The 25327-nt window shown below is 32.1% G+C and overlaps 1 protein-coding gene across 2 annotated transcripts in view; it reads right to left on the bottom strand.

The window, feature by feature from the left end:
* The window catches only part of LOC127717924 (RNA-binding region-containing protein 3-like), a 36939-nt gene that overhangs the window by 4884 nt on the left and 6728 nt on the right, over nucleotides 1-25327 (bottom strand). The window contains exons 4-14 of one of the 2 annotated variants that reach the window (XM_052223795.1): nucleotides 22952-23058; nucleotides 19330-19422; nucleotides 18581-18692; nucleotides 13704-13772; nucleotides 12244-12353; nucleotides 10669-10901; nucleotides 9486-9580; nucleotides 5981-6086; nucleotides 2682-2776; nucleotides 913-971; nucleotides 265-397 (exon numbers count right to left, since the gene is read on the bottom strand). In XM_052223795.1, coding sequence (XP_052079755.1) covers nucleotides 265-397; nucleotides 913-971; nucleotides 2682-2776; nucleotides 5981-6086; nucleotides 9486-9580; nucleotides 10669-10901; nucleotides 12244-12353; nucleotides 13704-13772; nucleotides 18581-18692; nucleotides 19330-19422; nucleotides 22952-23058 — 1212 coding nt within the window. Of the gene's footprint in view, nucleotides 1-264; nucleotides 398-912; nucleotides 972-2649; nucleotides 2777-5980; nucleotides 6087-9485; nucleotides 9581-10668; nucleotides 10902-12243; nucleotides 12354-13703; nucleotides 13773-18580; nucleotides 18693-19329; nucleotides 19423-22951; nucleotides 23059-25327 lie in introns of those variants that run through there. The other variant, XR_007989471.1, reaches the window with a different exon arrangement.

Below are 25327 nucleotides of genomic sequence, written 5' to 3' on the forward strand. Positions count from 1 at the left end.
TATTTGGGGATTTTGTTGTTGATTGCAGAATTTTAATTGTATCTTTTTATTCTCATCTTTTTCTTTAGATTTGGGTCAATTAAGAGAATAACATATCGTATAGAGTGACACATGTCTATCATTTAATACAGCTTGTTTAATTTGTTACTTCTTTTCATGTTGTTGGTATACTGTCTCATTAATGTATACCCCACATCTTTTTTTTTTAATTCATTTGTGATTTGTCAACACCCAAGAAAGGCAGCCCCATTAGGAAAAGGATACAACCGCCATAGGTTTATTGTTGAGGACAAATCCATTTGTATCATTCATTGCTTTCTCAGCGGATTCTTCTGATGGTAAGGTGATAAACCCTTGTCCCTTCATTCTTCCTTCCTTCATTACTCTTAAATCAAACCTATAACGAAAATACAAGTAATAGATAAATATTTGTCTCTTCATTCTTCCTTCCTTCGTAACTCTTATATCAAACCTATAATAAAAATACAAGTAATAGATAAATATTTCTCTTCATTCTTCCTTCCTAACAATCATATTAAATCTTTGATAAATATACAAGTAATACACAGCCAAATTTTGCTCACGTGAATTTCACATTAATTTCACGTGAAATTCACGTTAAATTTTCACGTGAAATTATTTCACGTAAAACATTTCATGTGAATTTCACGTGAAAAAATATAAATGGTGTCTAAGTTAAAAAAAAATAACCGAAAATCAAACATTTTGTCAACCTCTAATATCTTGTATTATATGTATCATATATTCCATGGAAATCTTAATTTAATTTGAAAAATTCTATTTTCAAGTGAAATTCACGTTAATTTCACATTAAATTCACGTGAACAAAATTTGCCTGTGTAGTGAACCAACTCCTTTATAAAATGTTATTTTCATCTTCAATATACTTACATGGATTTCTCAGTCTCAGAATTCCAGTCTACATAATTTCCAAATATATCAACCAAGTCCTGAAAAAAAGGCATTTTTTACCACATTTTAAATGTTTCACAGATAAACACGTTTCTGTAATGCTTAGCCGATTAATACTTTTCCTGACCTGTTGATTATTTTCATTTTATCAACGTGTCGTAAGTTTGATCTCAGTTCTTAATTGGTCAAGTTCCATTATGATGTCAAATTTTTTTCTTTTCTTTTGAATTTCCCATTATGATGCCACGAAAAGAAGGCGAACCATGTCTGATGATGTCACACAAAAAGAACACATGTTTTAGCAGATCATTGCAATAGAAGGAATAAGTTCGTCGGCATATCGTCTAAAAATCATTAGAGAAACAGATTCCACCAACAAATCTCGTGCTATGAGCCTCGCATTGTAGATATAAAAAAATTTAATTGTCAAGAGTGGAGAAATATCATATTACACTTGAAGCAGTGGTAGAATCTATATATATGCCAATATAATTATTTCTTTTTCAAAACTATTTTCAATTCAAAAGAATGCAGTCGAACCAAGTTGTGTCAAACTTGGTTGTGTCGAAAACTAATTAATGCATTTTAACCTCTAATGAATCGACTTCAGTAGATTCAAATTCTCGGTTAAGTCAAATAGCATTTATATTCCTGTTGATGGAAAATTAACATAAATTGATGTCTCAAAGTTTGAAAGTAAGAAATTTCGATAAATGCAGACTTAAATATAAAAATTCAAATTGGATGTTTGGTCTTGATAGCAACGTTCAAACCATATGAAAGTAAATTCAGATATCAAAAACGGTAGTGTAGACACAAAAACATAAACTAATATTCATACTAACAATGATTTTTCTTCTTACAATATACAAAATTGTAAAGGATTGGTGAAATATAAATGTTTGTGTTTGTATAAAAATAAGAAGATGTGGTAAGTGTGCTTGTTTCATATTTATTTATTTGCTTAACAAAAACACCAACATCTTATTTATGTAAGTGTGATTGCTGATTGTTGACTGAAGGCCTCCCGTCTGTATAGTTGTTTACATGGTTGATATTTTGTCTCATTGGCAAAACATCTCCTTAATCTGTGCACAACTTTTTATTTATGAACATGACAAAAAAGTGCTGCTTTTTATTTGTGTTTTCATTCAAATTTTTTACAATTTCATAGGTGTAAAAAGTAAAATCACAAAAATACTGAACTCCGAGGAAAATTTTAAAAGGAAAGTCCCAAATCAAATGGCAAAATCAAAAGTTCAAACACATCAAACGAATGGATAACAACTGTCATATTCCTGACTTGGTACAGGCATTTTCTTATGTAGAAAATGGTGGATTTTTACCTGTTCACTTGTGTATTTCTTTAGAGAATTCCATATTTTGAACAAGACATCTGTCTCCTATTGCTGAAACTGTTAGATGACCTCCAGATGTTTTTTGGTCTTTATCTTGAATTGCTGTCTCATTTAAATATACCCCACACATCCTTTTACTAATAATTATAACGGATTTTTATTGGTTCACTTGTGTGTTTATATGTTTTTTCATATTTTTACCTGTTCACTTGTTTACTTATTCAGATTTTTAACTGATCACTATTGTGTTTATCAAGACTTTTACCTTTTCACTAGTGTTTTTCATATTTTTACCTGTTCACTTGTGTGTTAATTCATATTTTTACCTGTTCACTTGTGTGTTAATTCAGATTTTTACCTGTTCACTTGTGTGTTAATTCAGATTTTTACCTGTTCACTTGTGTGTTTATTCAAATTTTTCAGATATAATCTTTTGGTTCTATCACCTGCTTCATATTTTCTGAACACAGAATAATTCTTCCATTCTGGAATATAAAATTATATCAAAATATAAGCTATTCTATAAACAATAAAACTATTTATCATATACTTGTAGAAAATAATGGTATAATTGTACCCCTTGATTAAACTAATTTATACATATATCTAATCGATAAATTTGAAGAATTGTCTTAGCCGTGTGATATGACTTTTGTTATCAACTGCTTCCGGTACATATCAACTGTTTCCAGTTTATATCAACTGCTTCCGGTTATTATCGCATGCCTTTCTTTAACGTAATCGCAAAGCATTTCAACGTCATTCTGCAAATTCCAGAAAATAAACCTCAGTGGTACATTTAAGTGAAAAAGATAGCCAAGTAGAATAACAGAAGGAATATTAGGAAACAGGAAAATATATTATTAAAACACACAAAACAAATAATACAATAAAAGAATTTTATAAAGTTTTAAAAAAGTTTTCATGTCTTTATGGCTTTTGCTGAAGTATATGATAAAAAGAACATAACATGTCATTTTTCATATCAGACCCCTTATCAGCCAATGGTCAAAATCATCCCTCGAGCCTGTCGGCTCTCGGGCTGATATCAAGACCTAGGGCTGATAAGGGGTCTGATATGAAAAATGCCATGTTATAATCTATATATACCAATTATCAATCAATATCGTATAAGCATGATGAAAAAAACATTAGATATGATTAATAGTTCTCTAAAATTAGATATGATGTAATACAGTGTATATCTATTTTCAAATTATAATCAAATATAATTAATAATTCCAAATATTTTTTCTTTCATTTGTCACAAACTAATATAGAATTGTAACTTATCTATAAAATGTCAACAACTTTTATCTACACAATGTAATGTACTGAAATATATACATAATAAAAATAGATTATTATCTAATTAAAGGATTTCTCTTCATAATTTTTTTTTTTATATATATAGCATTCAGAAAATTAGTTTATACTAAATAACTAACAAACCTGCCAAAAAATTCTTCAAATAATTGAACAAAGAATGTCTTTTAAAAAATTAGTTATCTGCCTTTGTACAGAACATTAGATATGGTCCAGAGTGATGGTCCATAACTCTGGATTAAATCATCAGACCGGAACAAAATTTGAACTTGATCTATAACTTGTCATGATAAAACTATATACCAAATATCAAATCAATATCTTCAAGAACGAAGAACTAGAGGCTCTAAAGAGCCTGTGTCGCTCACCTTGGTCTATGTGCATATTAAACAAAGGACACAGATGGATTCATGACAAAATTGTGTTTTAGTGATGGTGATGTGTTTGTAGATCTTACTTTACTGAACATTCTTGCTGCTTACAATTATCTCTACTATAATGAACTTGGCCCAGTAGTTACAGTGGAAAATATTTTGTAAAAATTTACAAAAATTTACAAAATTTATGAAAATTGTAAAAAATTGACTATAAAGGGCAATAACTCCTTAAGGGGTCAATTGACAATTTTGATCATGTTGACTTATTTGTTGATCTTATTTTGCTGTACATTATTGCTGTTTACAGTTTATCTCTATCTATAATAATATTCAAGATACTAACCAAAAGCTGCAAAATTTTCTTAAAATTACCAATTCAGGGGCAGCAACCCAACAACATGTTGCCTGCTTGGTCTGAAAATTTCAGGGCAGATAGATCTAGACCTAATGAACAATTTTATCCTCGTCAGATTTGCTCTAAATGCTTTGGTTTCAGAGATATGAGCCAAAAACTGCATTTTACCCTATGTACTATTTTTTAGCCATGTCCGCCATCTTGGTTCGCGGGCGGGGTCATCGACACATTTTTTAAACTAGATATCCTAATGATGATTGTGGACAAGTTTGGTTAAATTTGTCTTAGTAGTTTCAGAGGAGAAGATTTTTGTAAAAGATTACAAAAATTTACTAAAAATGGTTAAAAATTGACTATAAAGGGCAATAACTCCTTAAGGGGTCAACTGACCATTTTGGTCAAGTTGACTTATTTGTAGATCTTACTTTGCTGCACATTATTGCTGTTTACAGTTTATCTCTATCTATAATAATATTCAAGATAATAACCAAAAACGGCAAAATTTCCTTTAAATTACTAATTGAGGGGCAGCAACCAAACAACGGGTTGTCTGATTTATCTGAAAATTTCAGGGCAGATAGATCTTGACCTGATAAACAATTTTAACCCTGTCAGATTTGCTCTAAATGCTTTGGTTTCAGAGATATAAGCCAACATCTACATTTTACCCCTATGTTCTATTTTTAGCTATGGCGGCCATCTTGGTTGGTTGGCCGGGTCACCGGACACATTTTTTAAACTAGATACCCAATGATGATTGTGGCCAAGTTTGGTTAAATTTGGCCAAGTAGTTTCAGAGGAGAAGATTTTTGTAAAAGTTAACGACGACGGACGCCAAGTGATGAGAAAAGCTCACTTGGCCCTTTGGGCCAGGTGAGCTAAAAAAAGTGTGGAAAGCTGACTTGCCGGACTGACAGAAGGACAGACAGACAGACGGACAGACGGACAGAGGGACAGACAGACAGACAGACGGACGGACGGATGGAGTGCAAACCTAAAGTCCCCTTCGACTTTGTCAGTAGGGGACTAAAAACCATAATTTGGCATATCTTTTAAGAAGTTGTTAATCAGGGTTTGCGCTGGCGTTCACTATAATCGCAATTTAAAAAAAATATATAATTGTGGTGATAAAAAATCATGAATGGCATGAAATATAACGGTTCGTCTTTTGTCCATCTTGTTAATTTTGTTTCGGGTTTCTCTGACTTTTTCCCTAATCAGACAATACTCAGATTTCACTTTGAACTCGTCATGGGTATCAATTTTGTAAAAAATTCAATAGTCAGTTGAGTAAATTTGATAGAAATCGACAACAATGGACTATTTAAAAAAGGTGTTAATTATATTGTTTGATGAAAATGTGTGGTAAAACGGTGTCACATGTCACCTAAAAGATTGTTTTTATAACTTTGATAAAAATAATTGTTTTAAAGTAGGTACTTCCCAATTGTTTTAGCAGTGCAACTGTTTTAAGCATAATTGACGTCTCAACTTTTACTTTTAACAATGGTTCAGAAAAGAAATCAGATATTGTTTGGTTATTTTTGTTGCTTGTTTACTGTCTCCTTGATGTTCACCCAAGAACTCTTTTACTCATGCATGAAACCTATCCGCCATATAAATGTACTAACCACTTTTTGATATTCTTCCTTTCTTTATTTCTTGTATTAATAAGAACTTGCTTGGATCTACTGTGTAAGGTAAATCAACATCCTTTGTTTCAACACTCTCTGATACCTATAATAAAATTTATTGCAGATTTTTTTTTATTGTCTGTTGAAATTCAATAACATAGATTTGAGATCTTGTTGTTTAGTAGAAGGGCTTGTTCAGCATTGAAGGCTATTCATTGCGATATCCAAATGTCCAAATTGTTTGCAAATGTTTATTGTAGGCTATGTCACACCAACTTTAAAATATTGGACTTTTATTAAACACTAATAATTTTTGGCCTGTAACTTGGAATATTTTTTTGTGATGATGCTAAAAAACATATCTTTTTCCATTTAACGGCAAATAATTTCAAATTTTGTGCATTCGTATCTCATTAGTATTTACTAGATTGTATTTTCTGTTTGATTTATTATTTATTCCAATGTCTAGATCTCTCATTAAACATAGTGGTTATTTGTCTTTTTTTGTATTACAGTCGAACCTCGTTGTGTCGAACTCTGTTGTGTCAAAAACTCGGATAAGTCGAAGTAATTTCTCGGTGCTGTTAAAATTCCTGTTTGATCAATGCATAATTACCTCTGAATAGCTGAATTCAGTTGATTCGAATACTTTGTTAAGTCGAGTAAATTTTATAGTCCCTTATATGTAAAATTAATGTAAACTGACCTCGATGTCTCGAAGTTCGAAAGTAAGAACTTTCAGAAGATGCAGACCTAATGACATAAAATCGAAACGAATTTAAATGACACAAGCCGAGATTAAATTATTCGTTAGAACTAAAATGCATTAATTTCAATAAGTAAAAGAATTAAGACAATTATGATAAATTCATAATAATTTAATGTAAAGCAGACAACCTCATTAGAGACAGTTCAAAACTTGTTTCGTTCCGCTAGTGATTTCATAATTTATAGTGACTGACCTTAGTAAATATTTGTGTATACTATTGATTTCATTTGTGCATGATTTGCATCTGTACTTGTGTGTTTAATTATTATGAAGGACCAAAAAATATGGAGATTGAATATACAATCATAAAGTGTCATATAAAAAAAAGGCACACTGTTCAAAGTATCTAGTTTACACAAATCTCATACCGTATTTCATGCATTCCAAATTTATGACGACACACTCGACCCGGAATGAGTTGAACCTCGGATAAGTTGAATATTTTGGTCAGGCCCCTCCAACTTTGACATAATAAGGTTTGACTGTACATATTCATGATACTCATATATCAACAGGGCTTGAGTGATGGTACAAATTGATATATTTCAACATTGTCTATTGATAATAGTCAAATATTTATTATTCATGTGAAATTTGATTACCCATCTATCTGATATTTAGTCTGATGTCTTCTATAAAATCAAGGAGATGTGGTATGATTGCCAATCGTCTATCCACAAAAGACCAAATACAAGGATGAAAACAACTTGCAGTCACAGGCAATGTCTTCAACAATAAGTTAAACCCAAACCCATATATAGTTAGTAGACTTTAAAAGGTCCCAATATGACAGAATGTTAAACAATTCAAAAGAGAAAACCAAAGGCCTGATTTAAGGTAGCACAATACAAAGATTTTTTTACTTCCAATCTCCAACCTTTAAAATGATGTTACTTTCTTATGACTGCATACAAATTAATAAAAGAGGTATATATAGATAGATAAAAGATTAATCTTTTTAATGAATGCAATATTTTTGTTATGCAATCATTATGTAATCAATTATTATGCAATTAATGGCAAAATCTTGGTCAGTTCACTTGAATGAATTTAGCTCTGACATCTCTATAACTACACAAGAAATTTTGACGTTATCTTAATCAACACAGCAGGAGCTACAAAAGGGTGTCTCAAATTATCGCTATCGTATTCCATTCTCTCACAAATCTGTAATTAGTGTAAACATCCTTACCACATAAAAGTAGAGATTATTTGATTAGGTGTAAAATTTGATCTATACATTCTATCCAAAATCTGAGACACCCTTTTGTAGATAATGGCTCTAGGAACAACATATTATAAAATCAACCCTCTCGGGGTATCCAGGAAGAAGCTAATTTCAATTGAAAGTGGAAATTTCTTGTAAAATTTTGTAGACACAGTTAAAATTATAATTAATTACATAATTGTTGTATAATACTAACATTGCATTAATTTGAAACAGTAATCTGTTAGCTATCCATAAATACCACTTTTATAAATTTTCAAGCATTATAAAGAAAGTTACAGCATTTTAAAACTGGGGAGTTGGAGGTATAAAATCTTTGTATTGTGCTACCTTAAGTAAAGATAGTAATAAACTGTTGACACAGAGATATGTCTCTCCTGTCGGCATAACATTCAGAAAAAGACAATCTGATAGACAGCAAAATTGCTAATTAATTCAAAGTCGCTGAACCATGAACTAGTGGGCAGGGCCTCGAATGGTCAACAAACTGAGATATACAGACAGTAATGCATCTTCAAACAAAATATCACTGTTTTATCGCAAGTAGTTCTTATCAAACTAAATTAAGAAGAAAACTTAAAATTGAAAATTGCTAAATAATTCAAAGTCATTAGACCATGACCAAGGGGACAGGGCCTCAAACGAAATTGAGCAGGAAATTTAACAATTGTTGACGGCAACTACGACAACTTCGTAAAAGTTGATGTCACCGGAAAAGCAATCCCTATGTCTCACTTTACGCGATTTTTCGTCACTGGCGAGACAAAAACTAGTCTACCAAACTTAGACATGGGGCTGCTCATAACTTTCCTTTTACTTATTCTACCTTATTGTACCAGTTATTACATTTCTTTAGTCTTGGTTTTGAATCTATAGATGGGTTTTGATGACATTAGTTTGAGTTGTGAGTTATTTCCCTTGAATACCATTTTAGAGGGGTAAATGGTTGATTTTCTTTTTGACTAATCTAATTGAAACATGTGGGACAAACAGATCTAATAAGAGAGTCTTTCTACATTATATGGATGAATTAAACAAGGCTTAAAGTTCAGAAAACAACTTTGTCTAAAGTCTAGGTGTCAGTATAACAAGTTGAATTTTGCTGATTTATGAAGGAATATTGCATGGTGATCTCCATTATGGTGACAAAAGGGGAAAAAGTCTTGCTTGATTTGCATCAATTGAAAATTTCTATTTCATTATATTTAACAATGTTCGCTCCTCTTGTTTTTAAATGTTTTCCAGATATTCGGAAGAAAAAAGGTGCCAATGTTAAATGTATGAAAAGTCAAGAGAGAATTATTTCCCGCCAAATTTTCAATGGCTTATATCTCGAAAACAAGCACACAGACCCTTCATTTTTTTCTGCTTTTTCAGTTCCTTAATTTATATACTATCGATTTATAACAGTCTTTTAAAAAGCTTGTTATTTTGAAACAGAGAAGGGAACACCCTTAAGTAGGAATATTTGATCACGCTCTGTCAAATATTAAACCTATGCTTACCTTTTTAACAGGTTCTATTTTACCAAATCCTCCATCAGTTTTGGATTCCTCCTCTCTGTTTAATGATGATAGTACATCTGATAGAAAACCATGTACTGTAAAAGATGTCAACATGAAAATCATCCTCTAAAATCAATTAGTAGATGTGTATGGTCACAAATGTTACAAATATTCAAGTTCAAAGAACATAAAGAGGGGCGTAAAGGTGAGGGTATCTGCACGGAAGAACGTGAAATAAAATTGCCATTTCACAATGAACGAACAATTAAAAAATTTCTTCCACATTGATCTTTTTACCAATTTCACAAAACACGGTGAATAACGAACCTTTTTCACGGCTGCACGTGAAATAAAAATGGCAAAACACGTTGCAAGAAAATAACCCTTTACCACCCTCCATAAAGTGTACACCTAGTGCTTACAAAACAACTTTACACACTTTCTCTTTTACTTCCACAGATTCACTCACACGATTATATGCCTCTTCTGAATCAGAAACCTAATCGTTGTTAACATTGTAAATATTAATGTTTTTATTCATTAAGGAATTGTTGATTGATTGTTGGTGTTTAACACCACTTTCAATACTCTTGGCTATATAATGGCGTCCAGTTTTTATTGAAGGAGGAAGCCAGAGAACTCTAGACTCATGATCTCTGCATCCTATTCACAACTTTCGAAGACTTGGGGTGATTTAGTGCTTTTGACTGTCTATTGTAAAAGACTGTAATTACCATGTTGAACACATGAGTTCTTTTTTGTTGTTGTGTTGTTTGGTTGCTGTCTTATTGACACAAAAGGCATAAATGACGAGAGAACTTACTGCCTACTTTAATTTAAATTGATATACAGAAACACTAGAATATATACTGTATAAATACTTAACAATCTTATTTTTAACCACGTTTTCGTAAACACAATCTAACGATCAAACACACGTGAATAAATAGTTTTGTCACAGCATATTTTGTTTACATCAAAAGCTTTGTATATTAACAAATTGGTTAAAAGTTAAATTCAGAGAACTGCATATTGTTTGCATGAAATGAGAGACCTAGTTTTAAAGGATAATTTTGATGCCAATATTACAATGTATTTTTTGTTGTTTCTTGTGTTTTTTCTTGACCTTTTGAACCCACTAGTTTAGTATCCCATTGTTGATAGTTTCTGGTATCCACCTTACCTGGCTTTGTTGTTTCTTGTGGTTGCTCATGAACAATGGCTTCAGGTATTTTCATTTGTATTTTCTTGGCCTGAAGTTGTTCTTGTACATTTTCAAAGACTTTACTTGGCATCATGACAGGAACATTTGATTGAGCAGGAATTTCCAAATTTTCCAGAAATCTTGGACGCTTGGTAGATAGTTTTGGTTTTTTCCTTATATGTCTTTTTAATGAGGGTTGATCTGAACTTTTTCTAAAACAGAATTGAATGAAAAATTTTAAAGTCTATTGTTTGTTAAAAAAAAAAAAACACCTTTTGGTGAATTATGAAGACTTTTATACAAAGTAAAACAAGAGTGCACACGCTGAAATGTCTCGCCTTCTTTACTAATCATTGATATTATGTTGATAGTCCTAAATATAAAGCTTTATTACAACTGTCACCTAAACTTAACATTAACCAAGAAAACTAAACATTGACCAATGAACCATGAAAATGAGGTCAAGGTCAGATGAACCGTGCCAGGCAGACATGTACAGTTAACAATTCTTCCATATAACAAATATAGTTGACCTATTGCTTATAGTTTAAGAAAAACAGACCAAAACACAAAAACTTAACACTGAGCAATGAACCGTGAAAATGAGGTCAAGGTCATATAAAACCCGCGTGAATGACATATAGATCATAAAATATTTCCATACACCAAATATAGTTGACCTATGGCATATAGTATTAAAAAAAAAGACCAAAACTCAAAAACTTAACTTTGACCACTGAACCATGAAAACGAGGTCAAGGTCAGATGACACCTGCCAGCTAGACATGTACACCTTACAATCATTCCATACACCAAATATAGTAGACCTATTGCATACAGTATAAGAAAAACAGACCAAAACACAAAAACTTAACTATAACCACTGAACCATGAAAATGAGGTCAAGGTCAGATGACACCTGCCAGTTGGACATGTACACCTTACAGTCCTTCCATACACCAAATATACTAGACCTATTGCTTATAGTATCTGAGATATGGACTTGACCACCAAAACTTAACCTTGTTCACTGATCCATGAAATGAGGTCGAGGTCAAGTGAAAACTGTCTGACGGACATGAGGACCTTGCAAGGTACGCACATACCAAATATAGTTATCCTACTACTTACAATAAGAGAGAATTCAACATTACAAAAAATGTTAACTTTTTTTTCAAGTAGTCACTGAACCATGAAAATGAGGTCAAGGACATTGGACATGTGACTGACGGAAACTTCGTAACATGAGGCATCAATATACAAAGTATGAAGCATCCAGGTCTTCCACCTTCTAAAATATAAAGCTTTTAAGAAGTTAGCTAACGCCGCCGCTCCCCTAGCCGCCGCCGCCGGATCACTATCCCTATGTCGAGCTTTCTGGGACAAAAGTCGCAGGCTCGACAAAAATTACACAAAAACCATAATTTCAACTATATTGAAATTTGCATCGGTTTCTAGTATATTGAGATTCTCAAGACCTTTCTTTTGAGATTCTCCCTCAGACTTTGATAAATTTATCTTTTAAGATGCTCCCTCATACTTCTAAAAACTTACTTTTGAGATTCTCCCTCACTTTCTATTTCTGATTCCTCTGTACTAGAGACATCCATTGCCTCTGTCTTTATATTGTCAGGTTCAAGGATCACAGCTGATTCTTTTAATGGCTGTAAAATAAAATACAATGCATGTAAACACAATGTTCGGTAAAATACTTTATATTTATTTTTCTCTCATTTAAAAACTAGAGGCTCTAAAGAGCCGGTGTCACACACCTAGGTCTATAAGCATCTTCAACAATGGGCTCTCTCCAACATTGTGGACTAGAATAGAATTCATGACAAAAACCTTTTTTTTGTTGATCTTGTATTGCTGATAATTTTTTCTGTTTACAGTTTTTATTTCCTTTAGTTTTTGCTCATAACACATGAAAACAGTTTTTTAGATATTAGGCAAAAATGGAAAAAAAAGGTAAAAATCATTATCAAAGGGCAATAACTCCAATAAGGGGTCGTCAGACGATTTCAAGATTGGAAACTCATTTGTAGATCCTGCCTTGCTGATCACTTTTGCTAATTTGTATTGCTGATCATTTTTTCTGTTTACAGTTTCTATTTTCTTTAGTTTTTGCCCATAACACATGAAAACAATTTTTCAGATATAAGCAAAAACGAAAAAATTTATAACAATCGTCATTAAAGGGCAATAACTCCAATAAGGATTCGTCTGACTATTTCGACAGTGTCGACTTATTTGTAGATCTTGGTTTTTTTATCATTTTTGGTCTATTAAGTTTCTCTCTATCTATTATAGCTTTTCAGATATTAGGCAAACATGAACAAAATTGGTAAAATTTGTCATTTAAGGCCAATAACTCCTATAAAAAGTTGTCTGACAGTTTTGAAGTAAAACACTGGTACATACTTACTATAGGAGGGGGTAGGAGTAACTGCACCAAATGGAGCGGGTAAAACACAGCTGGTACATACTAACTATAGGAGCAGGTGTTACTGCAACAAATGGAGCTGGTAAATTCATCTTATTGATAAAACACTGGTACATACTTACTATAGGAGGGGGTAGGAGTAACTGCACTAAATGGAGCGGGTAAAACACTGGTACATACTAACTATAGGAGTAGGTGTTACTGCAACAAATGGAGCTGGTAAATTCATCTCATTGATAAAACACTGGTACATACTTACTATAGGAGGGGTAGGAGTTACTCCACCAAATGGAGCTGGTAAATTCATCTTATTGATAAAACACTGGTACATACTTTCTATAGGAGGGGTAGGAGTTACTCCACCAAATGGAGCTGGTAAATTCATCTTATTGATAAAACACTGGTACATACTTTCTATAGGAGGGGTAGGAGTTACTCCACCAAATGGAGCTGGTAAATTCATCTTATTGATAAAACACTGGTACATACTTTCTATAGGAGGGGTAGGAGTTACTCCATCAAATGGAGCTGGTAAATTCATCTTATTGATAAAACACTGGTACATACTTACTATAGGAGGGGTAGGAGTTACTGCACCAAATGGAGCTGGTAAATTCATCTTATTCATTAAATGCAATACCTGTAATCAAAATAGAAATTTATGGTTTACATTATACAATGAATGTTATACAGCTTACTGTAATAGGGGTAATTTTCACTTATTTCGCTATCATAAAAATTGCTCAAAAAATATAACTTGCTTGAATGGTTTGTAGATAGCATCAATGCTGATGTAAAGGGTGAACTTACTGATGAGGTGCGAATGTTACTTCACTACAAAAGGTTCATGCATTGAAATCATATAAATAACAATCTATGAAAATATCTACATTCCATGTACCTATAAAATTGTTTTACTGAATGTTTATTTTATTGGTAATAGAAAGAAATTTGTGTGATCTAAATACTTTGAAGTGGGAAATTTCCCAATGAGTTTTAATATTTTCAATAAATTTTGCAAAAATTGTAAAATCACAAAAATATTCCCTTACCTTTTCATTTTTTTATAAACATCAAACTCAGGACCAAGAAAAACATGAGAATAAAATCTCATAAACCTATGGCACTTGAAATCATGAAATTTAATCTCAGCGAAAAAAAAAACTCACATTTTACAGTACATGTATATGAGAATTAACTTGATTTGAATATCTGAGAAGTATAAGGATAAAAATAAGAATGTTTTTACACTTTTAGAGCAAAGTCAAGTAAGTTTAATAAAGTAGATTCTAAAACTAATATTGTCCTATGTCAACATACCTTACAGGAGTCAAATATTACTTAAGAATCCTTAGAATCTATTGGCGAACAAATCCAAAAATATGATCTTCTAAGATAGAAATTTGGGCAATTTTTGATACTCTAGTTTTAAGATACTATGTGTAATGATAACAAAATAAAATGCTCCGCAGGGCGCAGCTTGATACGACCGCAGAGGTTGAACCCTGAACAGTTGGGGCAAGTATGGACACAACATTCAAGCTTGATACAGCTCTGAATTTGGATTGTGATTAAATATTTGACACAGCATAGGTTTCTGACACAGAATGAATGTGGTCTAAGAACTTAAAAATTTTAAATTGGACATTCACCTATTATGGTCCAATATCCAAAATCTAAATACATTGTTAGATTCAGCATATTAATGAACCCCCAAGAATTCAATTTTTGATGAAATCAAACAAAGTTTAATTTTGGACCCTTTTGACCTCAATGTGGACAAAGTTGATAACAGGGCCCAAAAATCAAAAATCTAAATACATGGTTAGATTCAGCATATCAAAGAACCCCATATATTCAATTTTTGTTGAAATCAAACAAAGTTTAATTTTGGACCCCGATTTGGACCAACTTGAAAACTGGGCCCATAATCAAAAATCTAAATACATGTTTAGATTCAGCATTCAAAGAACCCTAAGAATTCAATTTTTGTTAAAATCAAACAAAGTTTAATTTTGGACCCTTTGGACCTTAATGTAGACCAATTTGAAAACGGAACCAAAAATTAAGAATCTAAATACACGGTTAGATTCGGCATATCAAAGAACCCCAATAATTCAATTTCTGTTGAAATCAAACAAAGTTTAATTTTGGACCCCGATTTGGACCAACTTGAAAACTGGGCCCATAATCAACAAGAGTGCACACGCTGAAATGTCTCGCCTTCTTTACTAATCATTGATATTATGTTGATAGTCCTAAATATAAAGCTTTATTACAACTGTCACATAAACTTAACATTAACCAAGTAAACTAAACATTGACCAATGAACCATGAAAATGAGGTCAAGGTCAGATGAACCATGCTAGGCAGGCATGTACAGCTAACAATTCTTCCATACAACAAATATAGTTGACCTATTGCTTATAGTTTAAGAAAAACAGACGAAAACACAAAAACTTAACACTGAGCAATGAACCTTGAAAATGAGGTCAAGGTCAAATAAAACCTGCGTAACTGACATATAGATCATAAAATATTTCCATACACCAAATATAGTTGAACTATTGCATATAGTATTAGAAAAAAAGACCAAAACTCAAAAACTTAACTTTGACCACTGAACCATGAAAATGAGGTCAAGGTAAGATGACACCTGCCAGCTAGACATGTACACCTTACAATCATTCCATACACCAAATATAGCTGACCTATTGCATGCAGTATTAGAAAGAAAGACCAAAACTCAAAAACTTAACTTTGACCACTGAACCATGAAAATGAGGTCAAGGTCAGATGACACCTGCCAGCTAGACATGTACACCTTACAATCATTCCATACACCAAATATAGTAGACCTATTGCATACAGTATAAGAAAAACAGACCAAAACACAAAAACTTAACTATAACCACTGAACCATGAAAATGAGGTCAAGGTCAGATGACACCTGCCAGTTGGACATGTACACCTTACAGTCCTTCCATACACCGAATATACTAGACCTATTGCTTATAGTATCTGAGATATGGACTTGACCACGAAAACTTAACCTTGTTCACTGATCCATGAAATGAGGTCGAGGTCAAGTGAAAACTGTCTGACGGGCATGAGGACCTTGCAAGGTACGCACATACCAAATATAGTTATCCTATTACTTATAATAAGAGAGAATTTAACATTACAAAAAATCTGAACTTTTTTTTCAAGTAGTCACTGAACCATGAAAATGAGGTCAAGGACATTGGACATGTGACTGACGGAAACTTCGTAACATGAGGCATCCATATACAAAGTATGAAGCATCCAGGTCTTCCATCTTCTAAAATATAAAGCTTTTAAGAAGTTAGCTAACGCCGCCGCCGCCGCCGCCGCCGTAGCCGCCGCCGGATCGCTATCCCTATGTCGAGCTTTCTGCGACAAAAGTCGCAGGCTCGACAAAAATCTAAATACATGGTTAGATTCAGCATATCAAAGAACCCCATATATTCATTTTTTGTTGAAATCAAACAAAGTTTAATTTTGGACCCCGATTTGGACCAACTTGAAAACTGGGCCCATAATCAAAAATCTAAATACATGGTTAGATTCAGCATATCAAAGAACCCCATATATTCAATTTTTGTTGAAATCAAACAAAGTTTAATTTTGGACCCTTTTGACCTCAATGTGGACAAAGTTGATAACAGGGCCCAAAAATCAAAAATCTAAATACATGGTTAGATTCAGCATATCAAAGAACCCCACATATTCAATTTTTATTGAAATCAAACAAAGTTTAATTTTGGACCCCGATTTGGACCAACTTGAAAACTGGGCCCATAATCAAAAATCTAAATACATGGTTAGATTCAGCATATCAAAGAACCCCATATATTCAATTTTTGTTGAAATCAAACAAAGTTTAATTTTGGACCCCGATTTGGACCAACTTGAAAACTGGGCCCATAATCAAAAATCTAAATACATGTTTAGATTCAGCATATCAGAGAACCCTAAGAATTCAATTTTTGTTAAAATCAAACAAAGTTTAATTTTGGACCCTTTGGACCTTAATGTAGACCAATTTGAAAACGGAACCAAAAATTAAGAATCTAAATACACGGTTAGATTCGGCATATCAAAGAACCCCAATAATTCAATTTCTGATGAAATCAAACAAAGTTAAATTTTGGACCCTTTGGACCTCAATGTGGACCAATTTAAAAACGGGGCCCAAAATCCAAAAACTTAATACACGGTTAGATTCAGCATATTAAAGAACCCCAAGAATTCAAGAATAAAACCCTATTGAAATTGATCAAGAAATAAGCAATTTATACGAAGTATCTTCTTTTGCACAATACTGTGCAATTGAATATTTCTTGCTATTGCGCAATACTGTACAATTGACAATTTCTTGCTATTGCGCAATATTGTGCTATTGGATATTTCTTGCTATTGCGCAATACTGTGCAATTGGAGATTTCTTGCTATTGTGCAATACTGTGCAATTGAACATTTCTTGCTATTGTGCAATACTGTGCAATTGAAAATTTCTTGCTATTGCACAATACTTATTATATAATAATTTACACATTCTGTTTGGTGTGTATCTCCTACCATATCATTATTATTTGCTTTTAAATATAAATCAGAAATAACCAACTTAAAATGGAAAATTTTAAAAGAAAAAAAAAGGAAAAAAAGAAAAAAAAAGAAAAAAAAAAAAAATCCCCCCCCCCCAAAATTTTTTTGAACCCCCTTATGATTCATCACCCCCAAACTCAATCCCAGCCTTCCCTTTGTAGTATGGTACCTTGCAGTACAATTTCAGAGAGATCCATACACTTGAACACAAGTTATTGTCTGGAAACTAGAAAAATGCTTATTTTTGGCCCCTTTTTGGCCCCCAATTCCTAAACGTTTCGGGCAATTATCCCCAAACTCAATTCCAGCTTTCCCTTTGTGATATGGAACCTTGTAGTACAATTTCAGAAATATCCAAACACTTACACACAAGTTATTGTCATGAAACTAGAAAAATGCTTGTTTTTTGCCCCTTTTGTGGCCCCTAATTCCTAAAATTTTGAGGCAATTACCCCCAAAATCAATAACAGCCTTCCCTTTGTGATATGGAACCTTGTGGTACAATGTCAGAGAGATCCATACACTTACACACAAGTTATTGTCTGGAAGTTACAAAAATGCTTATTTTTGGCCCCTTTTTGGCCCCTAATTCCTTAACTGTTGGTACCATAACCCCCAAAATCAATCCCAACCTTCCTTTCGTGGTATAGAACCTTATGGTAAAATTTCATGGAGATCCATTCACTTAAACTAAAGTTAGAGTGCGAAAACCAATGTGTCTTCGGACGACGCCGGACGACGCCAGACGACGACGACGCCAACGTCATACCAATATACGACCAAAAAATTTTTAATTTTTGCGGTCGTATAAAAATTACCTGTACATAGAACCTTGGACATGAAGCTAGAGCATTGGCTATATTTGTTATAATGCTGACTGTGGGTGGTGGATACAGGTAACAAAGTTTGGGGTTCTTTGGATAATTTACCCTGCAAAAAAATAAGAAATATTGTAATTTCATGAATTTCTAGATGAAAATAAAAATATATCCCCCTTGTCCAATATTACAATTATAAATTCACCAAATTCAGGCATGTACAACCAACAGATTTTTACTTTAAAACGTAAATTGCCAGGCAGGAGTGTGACACATAGTTTTTCAATTTCTGTTTAAAGAAAATAACTAAATATTTGCATTTGTATTTTTGGTGATTTTGCTTATTTCAACAATCTTGCTGTTATCTAGAATCATGATCATTTATATCAATATCTTCAACTTCGTACTTTATAATCTGACATTTTAAACTTTTTTGATTCGAGCGTCACTGATGAGTCTTTTGTAGATGAAACACGCCTCTGGCTTATACAATTTTAATCCTGGTATCTATGATGAGTTTATCATTAACATTCTTCAATTTATTTTTGAAAGGTAAGCAAATTTCTCCATGGAAATACTGCTAACTACCATTATGAGTTGAAATTTACTGGAGCTTCACGAAGTGAAGAAAAACAAATTTTCCTGTATTTCCATGGCCAAAATTGGTTGTGGTGATTATTCATAAATGCCTATTATACATGAACTTTTACGGTACTTGAAAAGATGAGGTTTATTTGGTAAGGACTTACCCCCATTTTTTATACACTGTATCAGCTGATGGCAGATTTTGAGTTTTATCTTCCATTCTCTTGTCCTGTTTCTCATCTGTGACCTTTCTTCCCCTATTAAAACAATAACATTATTACAGTGCACCAGTTTCAAATTTAAGGACTTACATTGACCTATGCCTGACCAAAAATTTGCACTGGTTGACCAAACAACATTCACCTTTGATGTCCTTTTGGTATCTTTCGCCTCTCCTTTACAAAACATTCACTACGATAATTGGTAAAAGATGTCAAAGGATTCCTGTTGTGAAGCTTAAAATATATATACAGGATCATGTTACATTTCGTTTAATGGGAGACTAACTTAAAACAATATATATTATGTAAACAATATGAAAAAAATCAATCAATTAGTCTTTAAATTGACTGTTACATAAAATTGAACAAAATATACCACTTCAATATAAATAAGAAGATGTGGTATGAGTGCCAATGAGACAACTATCCATCTAAGTCACAATGTGTAAAAAGTAAACAATTACAGGTCAAAGTACGGCCTTCAACACGGAGCCTAGGCTCACACCAAACAGCAAGCTATAAAGGGCCCCAAAATGACTAGTGTAAAAAAATTCACACAGGAAAACCAACAGTCTAATCTACATAAAAAATGAGAAACGAGAAACACTTATGATCCACACCAACAAACGACAACTACTGAACAACAGGCTCTTGACTTAGGACTGTATGTTTCATAATAATTTGTTGAATACATACATTTAGTTTAAATTTTTTCAAAGAAAAACATTTTCTGTGTAGAACAATATACTATTTTCACTGTTTCTGTCGTTAAAGATGGAGAGAATCTAAAAAGCAAACTTTGGCCTCATACACAAAACTATTTTAAACAGAGTATAATTTAGATTAAGAGTTTATTAAGAATTCTAGAAAATGGAAAGGTTTAGATCATGCAATGTTACTCCAGTGTTGTCATTACTTTTATTCTGAAAAAAAGGCTTTTTACAGTTTTTATTCAAACTATACTGCTTTTTTAATGCATATAATTTTTATTTAGAAAACACAATTTTTTAATGGGTACAGTTTTCTTTTTGCTGACCACACTGCCAATTTTTTTTAAACAGATATAGTCTTTATTCAGATTACATAATACATTTTAAATAGTACAGTTTTCATTTAGACTACGTCTATACCCTACACATTTTTTGTAATAGTTTTAATCCTCCTGAGTAATCATAATCATGACCCATATCAGTTTTTCATCGACTTAAGGTGTAATACCACCAAATCATAGTACGTCACATCCGGTTGCATACGAAAATAGGTCGAAAAAAAATATTCCCTTGAATTTGACAGTTGTAGGTAATTGATCCTACATTTCATTGCAGTAAAACATTTCTGAGTCATAAACATATATCTTGGGTATTTCAAAGCACCATTATTTCTTTATTTGGGGTTTCTATAGAATATTTTGGAAACTTGAGGTTACATGGTTACTAAAGCGTGTACACAGGTTAAAAAAGGGGGAAAATTTGATTGGTTAACTTCCAGTGATGGTTATTTTCTTATATGCAATGAAATGTTATGTGAAATTTTTTCTATAGTACTGGACAGGATAAAACTTTACTCATGCCAAGTATTTCTTTATTTGAAACAAAGATAAATTCTGCACAATTTTTTGAAAAGTGCAAATTTAACAAAGACTAATAGGGGAAAATCAATGGTGGTATTACACCTAATATGGGAAGCTGTACATGCACCTTTGACCTTGTGAGTACTCTCATGTGTTAAAATTTCTTGCTATTTAAGTGAAATATTACAAATAATGAAATATTCTGAGTGGATTGAGTCTCCAAAATACATTTTATGAGAAAATTTCCTTGAAATAGGACTTTACCATGAATATTAGTTGACAGAACAAGCCATACTTAAAGTCTTGGGGAGCTTTTTCTCCTTATTTCTTATATTCTGCTATACTAGAAAATTTTTCCTAAGAAATACTTTAATAAATATATAGTTTTAAGTAAATGAAATTATTTTTAAAGCAGTAACAACAAATTATTCACCAAAAGAGAAGTTTTTTATGTCCCTCTCTGGAACGCGGCGTAAATTTAAGTTTTACGCAAGGACTTATTGAAACCTCCTTGGAGACAGTAAACTTTTATACGGATAGTTCAAGCAGCTTGAATACTTCAATTAATCATTTATAATAACATTTCTATCATAAATGAGTGAAAGTTACCCCAAAATTTTTATTTATTGGCCTAAAAAGTAGAAATTTTGAGGAAATGAGAGGTATAAATGGACCAAAAGAGACTTTATAAGGAAGAATAAGAGGTCCATTAGTAGTATTTATCATCCTAAAGTCATCTTTTGTATCATATTCAACTGTTTGTAGGCAGATGAGATAAATATTTGATCATTTATTGGTCCACACTATATTCTATCATGATGCGGCTTGGTTTGAATTTTTCGAAGAAATTTTGCTCGAATCGCTGTAGATGTCGTCTTACATTATACTAGATTTTTCTCAAACTATTGAACTGATTATGACAAAACTTGACAGGAATGCTTGAAATAACCAGTATTACAAAGGAAAAAAGTCACATTCAGTTTATTCAACAAAAAAGTCTTCTTTAGGTGTAATACCACCAAATCATAGTACGTCACATCCGGTTGCATACGAAAATAGGTCGAAAAAAAATATTCCCTTGAATTTGACAGTTGTAGGTAATTGATCCTACATTTCATTGTAGTAAAACATTTCTGAGTCATAAACATATATCTTGGGTATTTCAAAGCACCATTATTTCTTTATTTGGGGTTTCTATAGAATATTTTGGAAACTTGAGGTTACATGGTTACTAAAGCGTGTACACAGGTTAAAAAAGGGGGAAAATTTGATTGGTTAACTTCCAGTGATGGTTATTTTCTTATATGCAATGAAATGTTATGTGAAATTTTTTCTATAGTACTGGACAGGATAAAACTTTACTCATGTCAAGTATTTCTTTATTTGAAACAAAGATAAATTCTGCACAATTTTTTGAAAAGTGCAAATTTAACAAAGACTAATAGGGGAAAATCAATGGTGGTATTACACCTTAAGAGTTTGAATATCGCTTTGATATAATCAGCCTCTCTTCCACACTTTTAAATTTGAGCAAAATTTAGTTAAAAAATTCCAGGTCTTTGTGGACTGCCTTTTTAATGTTCCAAGGATATCTAAGAAATAGGATCAGGTTTTAATCATTTTGATTATGCAAAAGAAAAAAAAGTCAAAAGGTATAAATCCATATCAACACAAGACACCAATATAATCCCAAGAGCTCTGCTTGAGGGATTATATTGGTTGAGGGTTGAAACAGTGTGTGATATTGAAAAAGCCATATCATATACACTTTATTATAAACCTCTAGAAGATTTTCACAAGATATGACAAAATACAGATTAGGGGTTTGATAAAGCCTTTGCAACCATGATTGATATCGATATCATCACAGATAGCTGATACAGGATGATTGCTATTGATCGTATTACACATACAATTTATCTGTACTACTAAGTATATAATTAATAAAACAATCTATATCAATTAAAAAACATCACTGCATATCTTTCCTCATACCTTTGGTTGTCTGATATGGATGGGAAATGTTTCTGCTGAGATTTTTTAGCAAATTCTGCCACTAGTTTACATCCTAACACTTCAAGTTGATGCAACCTGTTTAATGCCTGCAAAAACACATGATTGAATCATTTATTATATACTTCATGGATGTTTCTGTACTTTTCAACAGCTATTTTTGCACATAATTGTTCTAAGAAATTGGTCAAAATGGCATATTATCTAGGTACTTTAAATTCAGAAAGGACAAGTTCATTTTTGGCAAAATATGGCCTTGAATTTTAACTGCATCATAAAATATCTAAAAGGCTGCAATCTGCTTCGAAAATGAATCTACTTTTAAAATTCTAGGTAAAATAAATCTCTTCAAAATAGTACATTATACTTTATAGATATAAGAAGATGTGGTATGAGTGCCAATGAGACAACTCTCCATCCATGTCACAATTTGTAAAAGTAAACCATTATAGGTAAAAGTACGGCCTTCAACACTGAGCCTTGGCTCACACCGAAAACAGCAAGCTATAAACATGATAAGGCCCCAAAAAATGACAAGTGTAAAACAATTCCAATAGGAAAATCAGGCTCTAAAGTCAGTGCATTTTTGAGAAATTGTCAAAGTTCAATGGTTTTGTGATTTTTTGGGACTGTAAAACTTTAGCATGTTACATGGAAAATCTTGACCACAACCTACACTATAAAATGTTCTGTAGCCAAATGTGCTATGGTTAATATTGAATCCCTAGACAAAAAAATGTTCTGTAACCAAATGTGCTATGGTTAATATTGAATCACTAGACAAAAAAATGTTCTGTAGCCAAATGTGCTATGGATAATATTGAATCACTAGACAAAAAAATGTTCTGTAACCAAATGTGCTATGGTTAATATTGAATCCCTAGACAAAAAAATGTTCTGTAACCAAATGTGCTATGGTTAATATTGAATCCCTAGACAAAAAAATGTTCTGTAACCAAATGTGCTATGGTTAATATTGAATCACTAGACAAAAAAATGTTCTGTAGCCAAATGTGCTATGGATAATATTGAATCACTAGACAAAAAAATGTTCTGTAACCAAATGTGCTATGGATAATATTGAATCACTAGACAAAAAAATGTTCTGTAACCAAATGTGCTATGGTTAATATTGAATCCCTAGACAAAAAAAAGTTCTGTAACCAAATGTGCTATGGTTAATATTGAATAACTAGACAAAAAAATGTTCTGTAGCCAAATGTGCTATGGTTAATATTGAATCACTAGACAAAAAAATGTTCTGTAGCCAAATGTGCTATGGTTAATATTGAATCACTAGACAAAAAAATGTTCTGTAACCAAATGTGCTATGGTTAATATTGAATCCCTAGACAAAAAAAGGTTCTGTAACCAAATGTGCTATTGCTAATATTCAATCCCTAGACAAAAAAATGTTCTGTAACCAAATGTGCTATGGTTAATATTGAATCACTAGACAAAAAAATGTTCTGTAGCCAAATGTGCTATGGTTAATATTGAATCACTAGACAAAAAAATGTTCTGTAGCCAAATGTGCTATGGTTAATATTGAATCCCTAGACACAAAAATGTTCTGAATCAGCGATAGTAGCCTAAGTAAATTGTGCTAAAAACTGTTATGAATATGTAAAAATTGGACAAAAACTGAAGATACATCACCAATAATGCATAATTAAGGGGACATAACTTTATAATTTATAAAGAAGTCATTTGGTCTGAATCAATACTAAAATCAAAACTATTTCCATGTGAAATTTGAAACATGTTGGCATGAACATTAAAATCTTAGGGCCAATTTTAGCCCTTTGTAAACCAACTCCTTTCTGTAATGTTTTATTGTTGCAAAAGGACAAGTTTTGCAAAAATAAAAACTCATATTCCAAATTTTTATAGCATCATTTGTATTCAGAATTTCATGAAATTGCAAAATTCTACTAGCATTTTTGTCTGTTGTTGAATAATGGCAAAAATAAATGTATATAAATAGATGTATACAAATAGATGTATATAAATAGATGTATATAAAATAGATGTATACAAATAGATGTATATAAATAGATGTATACAAATTTATTTCTAAATTTAGAGTAACATGCTGTGATGTATTAATGATAACTGCAATAACCTAAAGCTATTATAATTGAATAATAATGGTATTATAGTATCAATCATTCAATTTCAAATTCATGCTCCTTCCAGAAGTATTGATTTCACTGTTTATATTTAGAAATATTTTTGATAATTGACAAAGCAAATTTAAGACCTCCAAAGTCTTCACTGTGTCATTGGGTTGTGTCTTATTTATATTTTTGTACATTAACTGAAGTTCTCCTTTAATTTATATCATCTATGTACTCA

The sequence above is a fragment of the Mytilus californianus genome, unplaced genomic scaffold (genome assembly GCF_021869535.1).
Source record: "Mytilus californianus isolate M0D057914Y unplaced genomic scaffold, xbMytCali1.0.p SCAF_10, whole genome shotgun sequence".
Taxonomy (NCBI): domain Eukaryota; kingdom Metazoa; phylum Mollusca; class Bivalvia; order Mytilida; family Mytilidae; genus Mytilus; species Mytilus californianus.